This window comes from Etheostoma spectabile, chromosome 18 (genome assembly GCF_008692095.1).
Source record: "Etheostoma spectabile isolate EspeVRDwgs_2016 chromosome 18, UIUC_Espe_1.0, whole genome shotgun sequence".
Lineage (NCBI taxonomy): Eukaryota > Metazoa > Chordata > Actinopteri > Perciformes > Percidae > Etheostoma > Etheostoma spectabile.
Genome location: NC_045750.1, coordinates 11,719,576 through 11,741,256, shown reverse-complemented (window position 1 = coordinate 11,741,256; position 21,681 = coordinate 11,719,576). Strand labels below are relative to the sequence as shown.

Here is a 21,681-nt window from a genome sequence, read left to right as displayed (position 1 = left end):
GATTCAGGAAAAGCAGCTGCTGTAGTCTGCAGCACAGCGAGGAAATGAAAAGAAAGAAAGTCAGGGGGAGGGACAGAGAGGGGAAGACTGAGAGGGAAATCGGAACAAATTGTTATCAAATCAGTTTGTGAGCCCTCAGTTGAGGTCAGCAGAAGAAGATGAATTGCACTATCTGGCAGCTAGCGCTTCCTTAATGGCCTAAAATGCCTTCAACAGAGAAAAACATAATGATTCCACCAGGAAGCACACACACAGACATAGTACATACAGTGCTGTAAATACAGTATGTACTGAAACACACACAATGACTGAAATAAATACAGTACATATTCAAAAACCACCCCAGCAGTTCCTGTATCTAATGTTGTCTAGTGGTATTATTTGTGAAAGCAAATGAAAATTAGGAACTCACACAAAACACACTATGATGAGTATTGGCTGTAATGTTCAAGCAGTATACTGCCTATTGAGTGTAATGGGATTTTATTGCTTCCTGACAGGAAGTGCTGGCCCAGGGGCTCAACCAGCTGTTAGAAGGACCCTTGTCTTATGGACGATGACAGGAGATGCATGCATTCCTCTGTATATAGTTATAAGCTATGACAGAACTTTAATCATAGCAATGTGCGTGTCCATGCGTGTACGTGTCAACCATGTGTGAGTTACATATCGAATTGAAATTTATTTTGATGCCTTTAGTCTGAAGTCTAAGATCTGATCTGATCTCTCTGCGGCGGCAACAGCAGTTATTATCAGATGGACAAAGACAGTGCAGCAGCTTGGTCCTGCAGAACAAACACACTGCAAAAAGAGAGCCTGTGTGGTGCTAAGTCTCACACAGGAGTGAGGGACAGAAGAGAGGCACTTAAAGAGAAGGAAAAAGATTTCTGAGAGATACTGTAAAGGACGGTGGTAGACAGAAGAAATGAGGGAATGGAAGGAGGAAGCCTTCTGGATAGCCTTGTCAAAACTGAGACCAAGTCATAAAATCTTTCCACAGGGGGGGAAAAAGGGAGTGCTCCACACAATCTGTGACTGTAGTCCAATGAAGTGTGCTACTTTTCTCATGGGCCCCCACAATAGACCTTTATAGGACTGTTCAGTTTGACACAGAGTGGTGTGATTTCAGCACACAGATGATCCATTCCAGACATATGGTACATTAACGCGACACATAAAGGTCAGGAACTATCACCTGCTGTCAAATAACAAGACACATACCAAAATGATTCAAAATGTTAAAATCCCCCAGTAAGTTCCAAAAATGAATTTGTAAAATGTATTACTCATCTTTTATCCAATGAAACAATGCTGCAATATGTTCCTACGCAAAGGTTACAGTTACCTCTTTAACACCACTAGATAAGAAAAGAAGACATACAGTGATGTGCTGGGGCATAAAAAAACAAAAAATCTGAAAGCCACAGCCTATATAACAAAACCATCATCATCATCAAAGTCCTATTTATTCACTGTGGAAATAGTAAATACTAGTCGGTCAAATAAAGTATAACTCTATGACAATATATAACCTCTATGGCAGCAAAAATAGATGTGCAACAGTGCATGAACAAAGTAGGAAAAGTGACTGCACAATAAACCCCAAACACAACCGTAGCAATGGAAGTTTCACAAAAAGACACATTTGCCATAAACTGTCAGTGCAATCAGGTGCCAGAGTCAGAAATGTTTCTACTCACTGCTGACAGAAAATCAGACCAGGAGCAAGGCCAACACTAATCAAAGCTACATCGTGCCCAAATGCCAGGAGGTTTTCCACAAATTGCCAATAGCTGATTTATTTAAATGAGGTAATTGCTGTACTTCAATCCCCCTAATACATCATCATTATAATCATATATGGGTAATATTTTTCGTACCTAATTACCACTTTGGAAGAATTAAACTCTTCCAGACCATGATTTTCCTTCTCCACCTGTTTTCGACTCTTTTCCATACACAGCAGTGCTGTGCAGATGCAGTCTAGTTGCCAGTATGCTCAGGCTTTGTTTGTGTGTTTCTGCAATCATTTAAAATGCACAGTCGTATTTTAAGTATTTAAAATATCTGTCTGTGCATGCATACTCGGTACTTTGCATGTATGTGATGTGTGTGCTTTTACATGTATAACCAGAGTCTGTGAAACCCCAAACCTCTCACTAATTATACACTTGATGGTGGCAGAAGCCTGGCCTTCGTGCCTGCATCATCTGTTACATAAATACTAATTTGACGGAAACTGCTGTCGGGCTCCATCTTGGTCTGCAGCGCTGGTCAGTGCCAGGTTAAACCGCTGCTGGACCGGGCCGCTGCCACTCCCTTGTTTTGTGATCAGTTGTTCAGAATATGTATGTAAATGTGTGTGATATGTATAAGACAGTGTAAAAAACATGAATGCAAAAGTAAAGTGTGTGTATGTATGTGTTGTTTGAACATTTGATTGCACGTACAGTTTGTATCCGTGTGTGTGAGGGTAAAAAACAAGGACATTAACGGCAGAGAGAAAAAAGGTGCATATGTGCATGCATGTGAGTGTGTATGTACTGTATGTGTGTGAGTGTGTAATGTGTGCAGGGACATTTAACAGTGCCTGTTACCAGAAGTCACAGGATGTGCGTCTGCAGCAGAACACCTTGTTCCCCATGACATCATCGTAATGCCTCCTGAAACTCCACACACATGTGCACGGACACACACATGCACGCATGCACGCACGCATGCACACTTCCTAATACGTTATTTTTTCCCTACCCTCATCAGGTGCCAAATAAAGTGCATTTGCCATGTGTCGAGCACATGTTGTTGATGGTGATCTGCACCAGTGGAGAAGAAGAGAACTTTAACTAATGTTTTGAATAACAGTTGAGGTATCACATATCATGCTTGCATAATGAAAAACATGTTTACTGTCTACACACTACAAAGCATCCTAACTGAACAGATTCCTTTTTAATAGGAAAATAAAAGCGTTTTATACAACTGAAGTGAACAATCTAAACGGAGTGGCAATGTTTGAACAGTCTGGTGATAATGCAGTGACAGGCGTTTGGCACTTCAGTGGACCACAGTGGCCAGAAAGAGAGCAAAGAGCAACAACCCAGCAATAAACAACAGATGGCAGCTCCCACTTCCAAGAACAGCAAAGTATTTATAGATGAAGCCTTTGAAACTGCAGTAACAATCAGGACATTTTAAAATCAATCCAACACCATAATGAATCACATTTTACAGCACAATCTGAAAGCTATAGTCTGCACTGTTGACCGTGGCAACAATAAGAGTCACATTCAAATACATGAAACAGCTACAATATACAGCAAGAGACAATGGGAAAGCTTTGATTTTAGAACCAGATGTAACGAAAGATTTGAAGTGATTAAATTGAGGAAGTAATAGTAGCATGTCTAGCTGATTCATGCCCATGGTGCATAACATTTAGAGGCAGTTAGATCTGGACACAACTGGACAGATGAAAGCAGCCACCTGCTGGAGCAAGTTATGTAGGTGTTGGACACAAAAGTATATAGTAAGCATAAACATAATTTTAGGCTTCCTATTAACAGAAATTTAGTAAAGTGATTCATACTGACTGTATGATGTGCAGTTTTTTGGTGACAAAAGTAAGTGGCAGGAATTTGTGAGCATTTTAAAGACTTAGATGAGGCTCCCCTTGTCTGGAGCTCACTACTGGCAATGTACAGATGAACAAGAAACCTTTTCCCAATTGCTGATGAAAATAGAAATAAAGGTTAAAACAGAGCCCTGGATAGAGCCTGATGTAATTGCATAGCATACAGATTGTTTTGTCAAAAAAAAAAAAATCTTTTCCTGGCACTCTGAGTCTCTTTGAGTCAAGGTAAGTCAACAAACAATGCTGCAACCCGTTCTAATGCACTTCAACATGATCTATAATGCGACGTAATCATCTAATTTTCAATCATTTCTCCTTTCCACACAGGTGCTGCCACACAACCAGCTGCCAGGAGACAGCTGGTTGGACCATGTTGCCTCTTTCATTACCACTTTATAATTAGTGTAGAAAAATAAATATTGCTTTTATGAATACTGCTTATTGAAACAATAGGTCCTTTAGCTGCCATGACATAAGAAATCTACCTGATTATGATAAAGAGAAATTCATTAAGCTAACAATGGCACTAATGAGCAAATACCTTTTTGTTGACATGTTTGTTTTAACACAACAAATGCGCAGTGAGCTTCTGAGCAGGACTACATTTTGGTCATTCTTTCTTTGCCAATTCATGTGCTATTTTGGCACTTGTCTGGCACCCAAAACCTAAACCACAAGCTCTAAAGGAGAAGCTGTGTAGAAATATACAACTATTATTGGTTAAAAGGAACCCAGTTTTCTTCATAAAATGTGTTTCCTTTCAGTGGCAGCAGAGACTAAGTGTATTCCTTCTCTGTTTCTGTTATTAGGGGCAGAAGGACGGTTGAAGGTGGTAAATCTCCCTCGGCTGTGTTAAGGCAGGGATACATAGTATATCACATCTTGGTTAGAGGCGGCACACTGAAACCCTGCACTGTACTCTCCCAACAGGTACCCTGCAGAGCCACACTCTCTCACACACATATAGCTACTGTATGCATGCAACGCAAGGCAGAGGTAAACAAACAGCATCCACACGCCAACGCTGTTGATTCATGCTAATACGGGTCTGGTAGAGCTCCACGGTGTTAAGGTGAGGGAAACTCTCTCACCCTTGACTGGCCTCTTGGAAACATGGGTATGGCTTCAAATTCAGACGAAACACTAGCTCACAGAGAGAATAATAACTATATAAATAACCGGCTTTGATTCATAAACACCGTCTGACGGTCAGCTCATTGTCATTTGAGGGCAGCTAAGATGATTAACTCTCAATCGCAGTTGGGCAGTCTCCTTTCTAATGGTATTTATTCATTTATCCATCTGTGACTGGCATCCATAATTCTAGTTTTTGTATCTTTTTTATAAAAAGGAGGTGTGAAAAATCCACCTTGTGCTAAATATTAACATAGTATGGGAGCAGAATGTCAAGAATAAAACTATACTGCATCCACACCCGATTTTAAGTGGTTTGGTTTAATAAGAGCTGGATCCAAGTTACATTTGAAACCTCAACATGTCACTGACATTCAAGATTCGTCAGCACCAAACCACACAGCATCACTGCTCGAGACATTTGTCCAACGGTATTTATGGTCCCTCATGATAATTTTGGTCCACATGCTGCCTGTCACAGTTCACAAACTCAGACAGTCTGCACTGGCCTGTAATCAATGTGTCATGTTGCTTTTAGCTCTGCCTTTAAATAAACAAGCAGGGATCTGTCCCACTCATTGAGACTCTAGTCTGGGAGATGATAATGTCATAGGGATTAAAGAAAAGGAAGAGATAAAGATAAAGAAGGAGAAGATATAAAGGGAGCCAAAAAGTAAAGGACATATGGATATTGAGGAAAACAATGCAGGAGGAGGACAGTCTACTCTTTTACCTGTTTCCCTTAAAAGCATGTATTTATATTCAAAGCACAGGCGTCAACCAGAACACAAAACACAATCCTGAGCCTTCTATCCCTTTATTTCGACCACTGGGATCCTTTACTCTTATAAATAGACAGGCAGCAGCTGCTACACCACAGTCTATATTAACATATGTGACTGAGCGATGTATGCTTCTTGCATTGATGAATAAGGGTATGGATACTTGGCACAGGTCGGCGGTTTACATCTACTGTACTATGAGCACATATATTCATTTTACTTAAATATCATTTTAAGATACTCGTACTGTACTTGGGTACAGTATTTCTATTTTAAGTTGCATACGAATACTCTGCTACCATTTACAGGGCAATGTTGTAATTTTTACTCTACTAAATTTATCTTTGCAGATGAATATTTTACCCAACAACACATGTAATCATATTATAAATTATGATACACTGTTATCAAGTAGATTAAAAAACAGAATAGTGTATAAAGCAGCTCCAACCTAACCTACAGCAATAAAATCCAGCTTATATAATGATATCACTCTTAAAGAAACCATGCCCCATGATGAGTAGATTTATTTTTGATAATCAAGTACATTTTGCAGATCCTACTTATGTTCTACTTTTCAGGACATTTACGTACAAAAAGTATTTTTGGATTGTCTTATTGCTGCTCTCATCCAAGTACTGTAAAGGATCTGAATACTTCTTTTACCATTGGGTAACTGGGCTAAATTTTGTTTTGTGAAGCAAATATAATTTATTTTAAATTAACAATGGCTCGCTTTCAAATTATCATGTCCACATGCTGCTATATACGGGCAATGAACTGTGGTCATTGTAGTTCATTGTAGCTGGATTTTAGCACTGGGTTTCTTTTGTTTAACTACAACAAAGGAAACACTAGGCATATAAATCCAACATGGTGCATTATAACGCCCGAAATAAACAGAATGTACGGATTTCTTTCTGAATGTTTTGTATGTTTACTACTCACTAAAGCGCACTTGGCTGCCGTCTGTGAGTGTGGGCTCCAGCTGAGCGTGGCCTTGAAGATTTAGGCTCTCTTTAATTTAGCAATGTGGGCTACGCTATGCTAGCTGGCGGTCAGCGGTTCCCTTTAGCTCTTCAGAAACACCTCATTACAACCGAGCAGCTAATTATAGACAAGACGACACTTAGCTACATGCTAGAGCCAAGACGAGCACAACAACGTGTTATGAAACATAACAACAACAACATAGCTGTTTGAGTTTTAGAGTCATGGGCAGAGGCATAAGGAAGATAGATAATGATGGTTTCCAATTTTGTGGTAAACTGTCTTTAACAGACATTTTTTGTTTTTTGGAGCGACTGTGAAGAGCAGAGACAGTCAAAAAGGATAAATACAAATTCTTCAACTGGCTGATTGAAATGGAAACTAATGTTAGCTATTCATCCTCAAAGGCTGTGATCTTGTATGTCTTCTTTTACTGTATTTTGAGATTGCTCTCAGCTGTGTTCCCTAAAGCAAAAAATCCCAAACAGACATAAACTAAAGTTAATTTTTTCCCCTCAGACAGAGAAAGAGCAGCAATTTACACGGACAGATTGTGTAAATCTTTCAAGATTTTTTTTTTTTTTTTTCAAGTCTTGGCATCATCATTTACAGCAAGTTTTAATGGACTGCAATCAGCACACATGATGTGCATACTTGGAATCACTGACGTGGTGATGCTTGTTTATGAATCGGGCGGCAAACTCCCTCTCACAGATAAAACGCGTAAACGATAAACACATACACATAAATGGGCAAGCTAATGGGTGGAGGAAGATACAGGGGAGCTTAGAGAGACAGTGGTTTTGAGATCCTGCGGTTGAGTGTGTAATGGAACTGCATGTAGTGATTAGAGACGCACACGTTCCAGCTGGCATACTACACAGCCAATGCACCCAGTGGCATGGCTCTGTGTGTGTGTGTGTGTGTGTGTGTGTGTGTGTGTGTGTGTGTGTGTGTATCATACACATCCAGTGTAGTGTGTAGGACCACATGAAGGCTGCATATATTCACTCAGTTTGCTCTCCAGGAAAGAATGTTATTTGGATGTTTTTTTGCAGACTTCCAGAAGAGGAAACAAGGGGAGGAGAGATATAACGCAGGAAGATGTAGAGGGAGAAAGTGGCAAAGGAACAGATGTGAATAGAAAAAGAGGAAGGGAGATGGTGAGAAAGAAAAGGGAGACTGGGTAAATATTGGAAGAGAGCGTGGCAACTCTTAGGGTGAGAATTTGTGGTAAAGAATTAGAACAGTTTTCAGCAGTGATGGATGGATTTACAGGACAGGTAGGTCCAACTGGCACAAATTCAGCCCGGTCCCAGCTGTACTGGTGCAGCAGGAAGGTGCCAGTAGGCCAAGAGACAGGCAAGTTGCTCCGGGCCAGGCCAGTGGAAACACTACACAACCAGGATCTGGGCCAGTGGACCAGGCCAAACAGCGGATGGCTTTTCAAGGGGCGTAGAAACACTGTGTTTTTTAGAGTCAGACACAAACTATAGAGTTAAGTTGGGTTTATCTGAGGACCTAACATGACCTTTGACCTCTTGTTAAAGTCTGAGGAGATACTAGATTATTGTTACATTCCTGAACCTCTCTGGCTGCTCCAAAAGTAACTTAAGTGAAACGTTTAAATTTCAGTCCATCACATTCTCTTTCAACACACACACACACACTAGTAAAATGCAACCCATCACTCTCCAACCCTGTAATTAACACCACTGACCACACCCGCTGACTCTTTTGCTGAACCAATCCCCCTGCCGAGAATCTTTCCCATCTTAAACTGGACGGGGAAAAGAACAACTTCTTGGAAGCTGGGTGTTTGTGTGTCTTTGGATAAAGTCTTTGTAAACTTTGGACTGTGTCCAAACTTGCTTTTACTCAAGATGTCTCTTCAAAAAAATCTGGAAAATGTGATTTCGCCAACAGACCAGACCATTTGTACAGGGTTGCCGCTTAGAAGTGCAGCACCACAGCGTGTCTCGGTTGCGGCTTTAGCAGTCGAAAGATCTGTTGTTTGGAGGGTAAATACAAAGAAACAAAACCGGATATTGAAGAGTTCAAAAGTGCGACAGAGGATGGAAGGATGTGGATTTTAGCACTAACCCTCATTTTTATTTTAGGGTTTTTATGATGTGCGGTCAGTCACATGTTGCATTGCTGTCTACACATGAGAGACAGGTGTTAAGGAAAAAATGTGTAAGCGTTAAAAAAAAATAAAGAAACGCTAAAAAAGACAGAGAAATGGTACAAATGGAGACAAAGGTGGGTTTCAGAGGAGGAGAGCACATTTTGATACAAAGGTGTGAGATTTGGCTGAAGGAAGGTTTGCTTTCCACGAGGGACGACCACATTCCATCTGAACATTTCAAAAATGCTTTTCAGGCTGTCCTGAAGAGCGTCCACCCACTCCTTTTGCCATCATTACATTAATCTATCTCAGCCCTGAAATGAATGAAATATCTCATTATTTAGTCCTAAAGTTTGTAAAAGAGAAGGAAAACGTAAGAAAATGTGCATTCATCTATATCACATTTGACTATAAAGGCTCTTTAAAATTGAGACTATGGATCACATTATGGAATGTTTGCAATAGTGTACACACTTTTTGCAGATTCTCATACAAACCCTGTCAGTGTTAAAGCGCCTGTATTATGCTCATTTTCAGGTACATAATTGTGTTTTGAGATTTTACCAGAATAGGTTTAGATGGTTTCATTTTCAAAAAAACTATTTTTTTTGTAGTACACATTGCTGCAGATCCTCTTTTCTCCCTGTGTGTTTGAGTTTCTGTTTTAGCTACAGGGTGAGGCATCTCACTTGTTTTAGCTAGAGAGTGAGACATCTCACTTCTATACTATCTTTGTTGGGAAACGCACATGCTCAATAGCTAGGTAAGATCACATCAGCTAGATAATTCTTTCTCCAACTTTGGTCAGTCCAAGGCAGGATTAGCTGGGAGACTTCTTCTAAAGGAGGGGCACTTGTGGAATACCTGCAGAACAGGGACAAGGAAGATTATGGTAAACTAGTGTGTGTTGTAGCAGTGTTTTCCATTGAGAACAACCTAGCATGCTAGCGCTAGCATGTGCTAGGGTTAGCTACAGCGTCTCGGCTAGTGACGTAGAAAGCCGTGCAGATTTTGACCAGCTCACCAAGAGACTGAAGGAAGGACACATTCAGAAACCTGTATTTCACTCAAAACAGCATGGATAGTTTTTTTCAAGTTTGTATGCATGTGGAAGCACCAGAGACAAAATAACCAGAAACCCAAATCCCAGAAAAAGTGTTTTTTTTTATAATATGGGCTCTTTAACATATTGCTCCATTATCTCTGGTGTCTGCGAGTAGCAAAATGATAATAACGAAGCCCGCTGTATCCCCCTAAAGGCTGTCATTTTAAAGTAACTGACACAGAAGCTTGACGTAGACAGGTACTACTGACAATTTAAGTGACAAGGAGAAATAAAGACCTGTTGCCTAAGGCTTTGTTTGTACAGGAAGGGTGGGAGGGGATGGAAGACATATTTCTAGCTTTCCTCTTTATTTAGCTTGGCCTTTAGAAATTTGAAGTGGCTCTGTAAAAACTATCTCTCTCCAAACAAAAATAAATGCATTGTGAAGAGAGTGTTTCTTCTAAAACAACTAAAGTGTAAAACATAGACCAGCTCTGAAACTAAACAAAGGAAAATGTTGCAGCGCAATGAAATAAAAATGGAATGTAAAAAAGTAATTTCTTGCAGCATTATGAATGAAACTATCTCCGCTTTTATGTGAGCTGAAAAAGCATGAATGTGAGTCTTTGAGTCTAATGGTCTTTACTTAATCTGAGACCAAATAGGATAACACATCTAATTGTTTATATGCATGTACAGTACATACTCGCACATCAATAAGTGTACGCAAAATCACACACGATTAAGTAGTCTTTCAAATTTTATGTTCAGGGTTTTTTGAGCAAACAGGTCTGTGAAAAGCAGATGAAAGACCTACATAATCATAAAGGTTAAAAGCTGTAGAAAATGATAATCTGTGTTTGGGTATTGTTTTACAAAAAGGCAACTTCTGATGTCCTTGACAACCCCACACTTGACATTGCCCTTGGGCCTCAGTCCTGGTGTCTGACAAAATAACATGAAAAAACCTTGCAAGCTGTTGACTTCTACAATCAAAAACAAAAGATAGTATTTAATGAATAAAGACAGCAGAGTAAATTAAAAGTCACCATGGTTAGAAGGAGCATTTACAGTAGCATTTGATGCAGTAGGTAGCGTACAGTGGGTTTATCAGAACTTTTTGTTGAAAACAGCTGTCTACTGCATCTGGATGTAACAACCTCTCAACAAAGTCTCCTGAAAATGACATTCCCCTACAACAAAAACTGCATTCTCAATTACGTTTCGGGGGAAATGTATTTGTATATGTTAGGTTTTAAAAAGGATGATGGTTTGTTACCTAATTTAGGTTACTAACGTAAGTCAAGCATGTCATGTAAACAAATCAAAGTTGATATTTGGTTTCAGACAGGACACAAACAGAGGTCTCCTGGGTGTCCTGTTTGTTTGACCCATCTATCCACCCTGACCCCCTTCCTTTGCAGACTTAGATTAGAAATTTGTTGTATGTCAAAGACAAACGTAACCAAGGACAAAATACGTTTCCCTCGAAACCTACATAATTTTTAGAAGACAGGGCTGTTATGAGAGTGGTGAGAGTGAACCAAAACAGTAAAATTGCGAGCCAGAAAACTGTAAGTTACAAAGAAGTAAAGGCTCAGCTAGAACTGAGTTAAACCGCACAATCAGATGATACAGTAATTGTCTCTGGGTTCATCACTACAAGTGACCCTTTCACATAAAAATATTCATTATATGTTTTTTGGAAATAGCCTTAGTTTAAAAAAACTGGCTTTCTCATTCTACCCAGCGGAACCCAACAAAGAATGGGTTATATAAAACTTTAAAGTGCAAGGCAATACATTTCCCCAAACCAGCACATAGTGGTTTTAACAACATGGGTTGGGCATTGCCACTCTATCTGCCCTGCTGTATATTTAAAGCTGCTATTTTAAACCACTATATATTTTTTTCATTGCCATGAAATGAGGCTAGCAGACAGAGATGTGGTAAACTCACTCAGAATAAAGATAGGCAGAGTTCCTTGAACAAGGTATGTCACTGACCACTGGGGAGCATGTTTCCTTTTAACAAGTCCCACAACGTCCAATTACTTTGCTTTAGGCTGTGGGTTTGCCACCCTGGACTCTGATGAAAAAGTCAGACTACAGTTGTTGAATCAAATTGGAAAATAATTGCTGGACTTCAGTGACCACACAGACGTGCTGTTTGATGACAAGTGTATATGTGGCCAATGCAACAGAAACAAGAGCTCAGCATGTTAGGTGCTCTGTGGCAATAAACACAGGAATGCAGATTGCTTTGCCTAAGTAAACTTCCTAAATAGGCAAACAACACCACGGCACAGACATATGAGGAAGGCCAAAAATGAACCAAAAATCAACAGCGCTCACAAAGAAGACTTCTATTATTCTGTTTCTAATTCTGTCATGAAATGACCTGGATTCAGATTAGAGGTCTGGTTCCTTCTAGACAAACTGATTAAAGCTGGGGCATTACATTTAAATGTTGTAAGCGGACACCTAATTTTCTTGTAGGACCTCTATTTATCCTGGCACTGATCTTTTAAATTATGGGATATATACGTAGCTGCCTTCTTACAAGCATCAGCCAGGGTACCACCCAGTGGCTGTGGGCCCTCGAGCCACACAGCCGTCCATGCACCACCACAGGAGCAAACATAAAAGTCACCACAACCAGTCATCATCAGTGTCTTGGCAACCCCTTAAAAACAGCAAAAAGTTCCTAAAAGAAACCCCCTTCTGAGCGGATGTATCATGTGTTGCTATATGGCGTACAAAAGGCTGACATTAAGAGACTAAACCTTTGAGCTGTGTGGAACATCATACCTCACGTTTACATTCTAAAGTTGGGTTATAAAAGGTTTTAAAAGAAATAGTTTGTCATTTTGGGAATACACGTCCTCGCTTTCTTGGCAAACGTTGAGAAGATTGTTACCATACTCACATCTTTGCATTAAACATCTCTGTGGCACAGCACGTAAGTCACAAACCATTGGCCACAAACGTATCAAATATTTCTCTTGGGTTATAACCATCATTTCTCAGCAAGCCTGGAGCAACAGTTGCAGTTGAACAGCCTTGGCACATTGATAATTGTTTTCCCAACTGCTCTCTTTTCGTGTGGTGAAAACAAATGCACTAATGGAGGATAATTACCCTGTGCTGTTTTAGTGTTTGCCAGTCTCTCTGGAGAGGGCAATAGCAGCCTCTCAGGCATGGAGATGCTAATTGGTAATGCTAATTGCTTGTCTTATGTAATCACGAGGTCAACATGAAGTTATTTTTCCAAATTATTTCATATTGTAAAACCCAGAAAATAAGGAGTGCAAAGGATCATAATTTATTACAACTAATAAAGAGAAAATACGCTAATCCGAAACATGCAGAACCAAGTGCTTATAACAACCATACAGTATTAATATCATTTTCTAAGTTCTGGAACAATATTGCATCCAAAATTTCCACCTTGATTAATGTTACTGTGCCTGTTACTGTCAATGTTTTGATTATGAATGACCTGTCAGCCTTCCAGCATTCTAAAGCTCAAAAATGTGCTGTGTTTGCTGGACTTACAGCTGCTAAGAGGATGATTGCAACCCGTTGGAAGCCACCTCATGACTTACCTGCTCGTTCATGGATCCTTTCGTTTTTGGATGTCACGCACATGGAACTCTCTACGGCTCGTGTGGGTGGAGCCTCGGGGGAAGACTTTGTAGACTTGGCACAGCATTGCTGAGTCCTTAAGGTCATTGCTGTAGCCTTTTCTTTTGTTTGCGTGTGTGATTGGTCCCTTGTCTTGCGTCTGTCTGTGTGTGTGTTTGTGTCTGTCTGTTTCTGCACGTGTTATTTTGTCTCCCTCCTGTTTTTCCTCTCTGTGTTTTTGTGGCCCTGGGACGCATTCCTATGTCCCAGCGTGTTGTTTGTAATTGTTTGTGAATATTGTGTTTACATTGTTATTTTTTCTGAATATAAAAAAAAAGGATCACAAAAACCCATTACCTTTTGTTTTTGTTTTAAATCTTATTAAAATCTCAGTCGTTCTTTCTTTGGTTTCCATTGAAGTGAAAACTATCCCTTTATTGACCCCTAAAGCCAATTAACAAGCTGGCATGCACGTTAGAAAGCAGATAAATAAACAGAGCGTGGCTAGCCTCTGCTCAGCAGGGAGGAATGCTTGTTTTACCAACCCAGAGGGAATTACAAGACGCATGATTGTTTTGGCATTTGGGCTGGATGCAACGCCAGTTAGTTGTTTTGGGGTCTTTCAGAGGCAATGCTTAGTTTTTCTCAACACTTCCATGAGAACTAAAATACTGTAGGAGGAGGGAATATAGAGGAAGTAGCCCAAGTCATGCCTTCTCCTTCTGTATGAGCCTTGTAAACTGGAGGTGTTAGACGGATTAAAAATATTATTCTATCTTCACCTCCTAATTTATGTGAGATTAACTTGGAGAAACAGCCTTTTGTATTAAATATACATTTATGTTTGTGCTTTGGTTTGCCACCTCTGCTCAAACATTGCACATGTAAACAACAAAAACAGAAAGGAGTGAGGAAATATATGAGCAGCTGAAGTATTTTTCCACATGACCAACTTCACCACACAATGTGACTGGTACACACCTGGCAACCCTGTAAGTCATTCTAAAATGAGTGACAGCTTGACCGAGACTGGCCTGGTTTACATTTTATTTGACACTTTGGTGTATTGCCTTAAAGCATGGATTCTGTCACTTTGGTCCAAAAGTCTGCACACTACATTTGTCAGTTTGAAGAACAAAATATGACTAGACGAAATAAAGACCTAATTTTTAATATCCTCTAACAGGAAGCGGGCGTCCCGGTGTGAATGGAGTGGTAAGTTTGCTCCAAAAATCACACTTACATGGCTGGATTAATAAAGATCTTTTGCATCCGTATAGATTGTGTGTCAGTTTCCTCACTTCAGTTTGCACATATGCATGCATATAACTAAAATGTGTGTGTAATTGTGTTTTGATAAGATTTAGGAAAAGATGAACAGCTGGTCGAACTTGAAGTTAGTGGAACAGGTTTTTGAATTTAAAGGTCTTTAAATGTAAAAGTACCATGTACCATTCTCTCTTTGTGATTGTGATCTTGACCTAAAGGATGATAGACAACGCCTGCCTTAATATTTTAAATTTAAATAATTGTTTATTATACTATTAATTTGATGACAGATGATTTTACGTTTACATTTCCTGCACACAACTTGCTATACAGTTTTTCCACAATTGACAATATTAAATATGTTTCATTACAGATAATGATGCATGGTTACACTGAATAAACTCCACATCGTGTGGATTTTATGACTGCATCACCACTAAAAATATGATTATTTTACACATTCAACGTGACATATTTCAGAACTATAAGATTTTGATGTGATTTTTAAAAGAAAGGTGTGTGTATTAAACAAGCTCATCTGCACAACATGCACATTTGTATTAATGATATTAATTGTCCAACAAGCAGGTCTAGTGGTATCTTTAGCCAATCAGCACATGCAATTAGCAAAGTATCAGTGTTTGAGTCTGTACGTCAGAAGTCAGGTACAGCATGGGTTAGGCGTGCTGGGTCTGTATTGTCCACATTGAGCTGAAGGTTTCTCATCTTTCTTACAGCAAACAACCTTTCAGTTTCCCTCTCCATCTTTTCTCTCTTACTCTTTATATACATGTAAAGTTTATTAACTACCGCTACTTCTACCATGTGGTCACCAGCCAAACCAAACTTTCCTTGAATTCACTTAAACAGTTTGCTTTCACCCACTTCCTGGCCAGCATTGCTGTTAATTAGACAGAAACTGGAGGGAGGAGAGATTTCCTGAAGCTTCTTCTGTGTCCACACATACCTGTCTAATCCCTAACAACGCCCTGCAGTCTACAACTCTACCACATTGCTGGCAAGTTCAATTAATGTGTGTGAGTGTTATTTGGTTACAGGGTTCTTTTAAGAAGCAGAGCGATTTTTAGTGAGAGACGCACCAAGTTTGTTCAGCATTTATGATTTATGGTAGGGGGGGATAGAGAACACACAAACACATAGGAAGACCTGTGTTCTTAAGAGTCCTGAAACTACTTTACACTTGTTCCCCTGAAAGGATTCAGAGCTGGCTAATCCTAAAAGAGCCATCTCAATAAGTGGAAGATTTGAGAGAACAGAGAAAGATCCTTCTCTCTGTTTTGCTCTCTTGGCTCCAGGAGCTACAAAAGGATGGTGTGCAATATCAAAAAACAGCAAAAGTTATTTTTCTATCAGCACGTTCACATTCCCTGACAATACTGAGAATCAACTAGAATTTGAAATGCCACTGCAGAGATATACTGTAAATTGTGTGTGAGAGAGAGCCAGCAGCCTTCAAATTCTGGCAGGGTCCAGTCTCGGCTAAATCCTGTCATATTGTCTCTTATATGTCTGTTTTAACCAGAAATGGAGACAGATGCTTCTATAAAAAAACTTCCAAAGCGGACCGCTAATCACTTAATACAGTGTTAGTGACATTTAGTTCCACAGGGGTGTTTCCTTGACCTGTGAACAGCCAGGCTGGCCTACAGCAGTGAAACAAGCTCATATTTAACACAATAATTTAATCATGTTTCAGTCAGAGAGCTTACAGCCAAGTCAAATGTCTAGGGGAATCACTGCTACACAGTCAGGTGTGATTGTGCACTCACACATGAAGACACACGCGCGCACACCTTTGCGAGACAGACCCACCAGGCATTTTTTTTAAGTAGCTGGATTGGTTGAGGTAATATCTGTGTCTGTGTGTGAGTGAGTGAGTGAGTGAGTGAGTGAGTGAGAGAGAGAGATTAAGAAAGTGTGAGCGCGAGTCCATGTCAGGCTGTTGACCTATGTCTAAAGATCTGCACGTTTTAGTTTCTGCAGCTCTATGTTGAGTGACAACCTCAAACACCAACCTCACCGCTGGCCCAAACAAAACAGGGTCTGTTCCCTCTAAAGTGTGTCTGACTGAGAGAAACCCACACACACTTGTACTAAATCAATCTACTACTCTCTTTCCCATACACACACACTTTCTACATTCACTTACCCCACTAGGATTCCTCACCTTGGCACAGTGCAGCCAAAAGCATAACACAAGTCAGCTTAAGCTCAATAAATCAGCTAATCACTGGATGTTTATAAGAGGCTGCTAGCCTGCCCATCACATGCATACAGTATACATACATTGGAGGATTATTAATGCTGAATATTCTCTTTATTTTCTCATTCATTCCAGGTGGTGGGGTAAGGAGTTTCCCCCACACAGTTTGTTGGAGTTTGCCTTCAGTTCCTGCCTCACCTGGCAAGCTGTTCCACTTATCGATCTATGACACCAAGACAGAAAAAGTAGATTGTAGACTGAGAAAGTGTGTCTGTAATTGACAGGGAGGAGGGTGACAGAGAAAAACTGTGGAACATTAGGTTCTTTGCCAAAAAAACTATCCTCTATACAAGGCCATATTGCCACCAAATCATAATATTCTGCACTGCATTTCTTGATTCTCTCCTTTAAGCGCCCAAGACCACATCTGAAGCCTATCAATCAACGTTTTCCCCTCACCTCCCCTTCTCACGTTTTTAGAAAAATGTTTTTTACGTCTTGCTCCAGCATCATAATGAGCAGAGAAGATTACTCATCCAAACCCCAGCAGAGGTGCTACAGTGCGTTTGTGTAACTGTTACATAAGAAACCCTGCCTCCTGAGGTCGATAGAGTATAGAGAAGTCAGTGTGTTTGACAAGGCTCAGGCCCTCAGGCTCTCTGTGCAGAGCTGCAGTAAAGATCACATCATGCAGGTGGCCCAGACACTCATTCATCTTCTAATAGAACGTTTGAACGCTGGTGAATTATGGCGGTTCAAATAATATAGTTGGCTCTGTCTGTTTGCAGGTGCTTGTGTGTGTGTGTGTCTGTGCTAATAGTACGCACATCTGCTTCATCCTCTGTGATAAGGTGTTTGAGATTCAACTGACACCTGAAGCTTCAGCATAAGAGATATGACAGCTGTCAGACTGTGCATGCATTGTGCAACTACTCTAAAATAAATATTTACTTGGATCAACTGCTGCAATTTCTAAATCACATTTAAGCTGCAAGTTTTATCAGAGTGATGATGCTTCAGTGTGTGTAATGTATGTAGAGGCTGCTCAGGTAATCAAGTTGTATTTTAGAGGAAAGTATAATGCTCTCCAAGCTTTTCAACTGTCTGCAAAAAACATACATCTAGAAAGTGTCTGTGTTTATGTTTGGCAACACAAGACCAATCAAAAATGATTTTTTGACAGCTGCAGTTTGCAAGCGTGTGTGTGTGTCTACAGGAAACCAATCTGACCCACGGGATTAGTGGCCGACGTGGTGAGTGGCTCTCATTCTGTTCCAGATGTTTATCACGTCATAAAGGCCTCAAGCCCTCTGTGAGAAATAGGTAGGAACCCAACCTCCTTTCAGCCCAAACACATTCTTCCCAGCTGTAGCCTGAGTTGTAGGAGTGACAGACATGTTGATGAGTGACAGACATGTTGATAAGAAATCACCTCTGTGTAGAGTATCAGATAATCTTAAGTCACTAGAGTATCCAGTATATAAACACACAAGCAATAACTTCCTTTTGGATATATCTCATCTTGAAGACAGACACGCAGATGTAGTCTTCTCCACTTTTTTCTAGTTGTCACCCAGTACAGCATAACAGTAACAGCAGTGTCAAGACATATTTAAAGGAAAACTAATTTAGAAACCATCAAAGCATATTTTCTAAAATTGAAACCATCTGAAAACCTCTATCTTAGAACAAACTCCACATGTCTTTCACTGTATCAATTAGAGAAACAACACGCCTAAGACATGGCACACTTGGCTGTTTCTAAACTCCAGCTTTCTTTAGTACACTATTGCGCTTGTTCCACCGGTGTCAGTCGTGCGTAATAAGCGCGATGTGGCTGGAGCGCACCAGCCGGCTGTCCAAGAAGAGATGTCAGCCATCATCTACACATAGCCTACAGTATGAATCTTTACTGTTGCCGAGTTCTTGTTACCATAACAGATGCCAATCTCGCTCCGACAAGTCAGAACTGATGTTCAAATGGTGCATAAGGGAATGCATTCCTCAGGTTTTGGTCTGAATTAGTTGGATTTTAAAGTTGGGGGGAAGCCTACTGAAATTGGAGGAATATACTATTTTAACATCAGAGATGTACATTGAAATGATAGTATCCACGCGTTTACCAAAACGTGTCTAGAGTAACGTCTCATCGTGCCACCTTGGTGGTTTCAAAGATTGAGAATGATGAGAGGACATCAAGATAACTCCTCTGAGGTGAATGGGGTCGAGGAGACGCCGTGGCATCCGGTTGATTTTTAAAAAGGAGACTTTTGGCCGCCGGTGATTGAGAGGTGAAAGCCTCAATAACTCTTTTCTTTTTGGATGAACTTTTCTTAACACGTCTAATCAAAGCATGGTGTCTAGACGTGCAGCGCAACTTCTATTCAAAAGAATCTCCTAAGATGATGACGCGCTTCAGCCAGCAGAGGAAAATGAAAAGTTCTTACCGAGATACTGTCGAAGGTCCAGCAGGATTTTAGGGGGTCCTCCGTTCAGCTGGTAAAAAAGGGAGCCGAAGCAGAAGAAGAACAGCGTAGCCATGCAGAAACCATAACCTCGCAAGGAAAAACGCAACGGTATTGCAGAGAGTAAGCTGTACTTTCTGTTGTTTCGCTCTCTAACGTGGTTGGGAATCTGTTTGTTGCTGTGAAGGGGACTGCTGCTGAAATTCTTCATCATCTCCTCCTCACAAAGCACCGTGGAAAGTCACCCATCCGCATGTGGAAAGTGAAACTTGTCGCTTTGACACCATTTGAGGCGGACGGCCAGTTATTATGGAGACGCGCAAGGACCCAGCTCTCCTCCGCTGCCGCAGCCACGGGGTTGTTTTTATGCGCTCAGCGTTTCGCTTCTGCTCGGTCCCTCTCGCTTGCGCTCGTTGGATGAGTGTTCCTTCCTTCCGTCCTTCCAGCCGAGTTAAGGGTCCATCCTTCTGCTCTGGAGGCTTCTGGGTGTCAGATTACTTAACGTGGAAAGAGGAAAAACTTCCGTCTCTTACAGTATTGGTGTTGCAGTGCGTAAAACAGCGCCACCCAGTGTTCAGGGAGAGGGAGGGGGGGGGGGGGGGGGGGGGGGGGGGGGGGGGGGGGGGGGGGGGGGGTTTACAAGCAGTGCTTGAGCATTCAAGAAACGGGTTCAATTTGTAGCATCCCACACTGACAGGAGGTCTGTGGGAAGGGTTTTAAGCCAGCTGTGAATTTACATGTTTTATTTCACTAGGTATATTACCAAAGCTTTGACAATATGATGATAATGAAAGTATTTTGTTGTTAACAGACAAAACATTCATCCTGAATAGAACCATCACTGTGACATATTCCGTAAGTGGTTATTATTCATAAAATGGAACAAGCTGTGTTATCACCACTTTAGGATAAGGGGGTAGATGTTTGATGTGTGTTGAAAACAAGCTGGGGAGATAAGTATCTGCTCACTTCCTATGTGTGTGTGTGTGTGTGTGTGTGTGTGTGTGTGTGTTTCAAACTTTCTCTTTCCCCTTAGGCCAGCTGTAAGGGCCTAACACTGAGCCATATATCTTTCCACAGGAGGGCTTGAACCCACCATTAGACCACACCTGTACTTAGGAGGTGACAACAGTCATTTAACACACTACCCCAACAAGAGGCTGATGCACTTTCTCCAGTGACTGCTATAGTAGTCAAGGGAGCAACAATGGCTGTAAGAAACAATTTGGCTTGAAAGACAAAAGGTAATAAAGCAAAGCGCAATAATTCTGTTGAAAGCCCATTGGCTTGGCTTTTCTTTCCACAGGTAAATGAAATGTGAATAGTACAGTACTGTATTTTGCAAGCTAGGCACAAAAGGTGTGAATGCATTATGGCTTTATAGCTACATCTTCCCTGCAGCACAGCAGTTTATTACACAGAATAACAATAAAGATGTCAGTAAGGTCACTTCTACTGGCGGCCATGGGAACTACTGGCGGCCATGGGATTTAAACCAAATCATTTCTGTTGGTGTGTGTCAGCTTTTCTTTGGACTGTAGAAAAAAAACATGTAGCACCTGGAGGAAGCACACACAATCTCTCTAATGTTTAAAATGTCATAGGCCCAGATATGTCACACAGGTTTTAGCTATTGTGCTAAGTGTGTAAAAATTTCACAAATTCAATACAACAGTATGTCTACCCACATGTGATTACTCAAGGTTTTTGTGTATACTAAAGTCACAGAGTAAATGATATTACTGGGAATATAGGAGGAGACGGGGGGAAATTAACCTAATTTCTGCAAGACTATTGCACATTTGGACAAGGCCCAGTACGCAGAGGACTAAGAGGCCACTAAGTTTTCTCTACCAAAATAAGAGTAGATAGGTTTCTGCGCAGGGGAGTAACCCTGGGAGCTGCACATTCAGACAGTTGGATTTGCAACAAATACTAAAGTAAACCTTACAGTCAGACTTCAAAAACACAACAAACGTTCAGAAGAACTACTTATTTGACCTCCAACCTCCCTGGAGGGAATCAAGCGGCAAGATTATTTCCCTATAAGGACCGATGAAAGTATGACACTCATTACATTTTATTGGTAAGGAATCTTTGGCATCATAATGGCTTTTCTCACTCTCCTGTGACTTTGTGTTTGTTCATTCATGCCGTCATAATGAAGTATGCAATCCAGTCATATAAAGGAAAGATTTATAATCATATTGTGACCCCACTGCAGATTCTCACCATAGATTGAACACAGACACAAATCCAGCCATGCATAAATGCTGCAGAGGAAAGTGGTTCAGAATAATAGGAAGAAACGCAAACCAGACATTCTTCATTGAAAGCAAGGTCTCCTGTTTTACTCCTGAAACATTTTAAATTGGATGAGCAATTGT

The 21,681-nt window shown here is 40.6% G+C and overlaps 1 protein-coding gene across 1 annotated transcript in view; it reads right to left on the bottom strand.

The window, feature by feature from the left end:
* usta (uronyl 2-sulfotransferase a) overlaps positions 1–19,814 on the bottom strand; it is a 54,159-nt gene extending 34,345 nt beyond the window's left edge. The window contains exon 1 of the mRNA XM_032543308.1: positions 19,277–19,814. Coding sequence (XP_032399199.1) covers positions 19,277–19,508 — 232 coding nt within the window. The 5' untranslated portion in view covers positions 19,509–19,814. The remainder of the gene's footprint in view (positions 1–19,276) is intronic.
* Between the last annotated feature and the right edge of the window lie 1,867 nt (positions 19,815–21,681).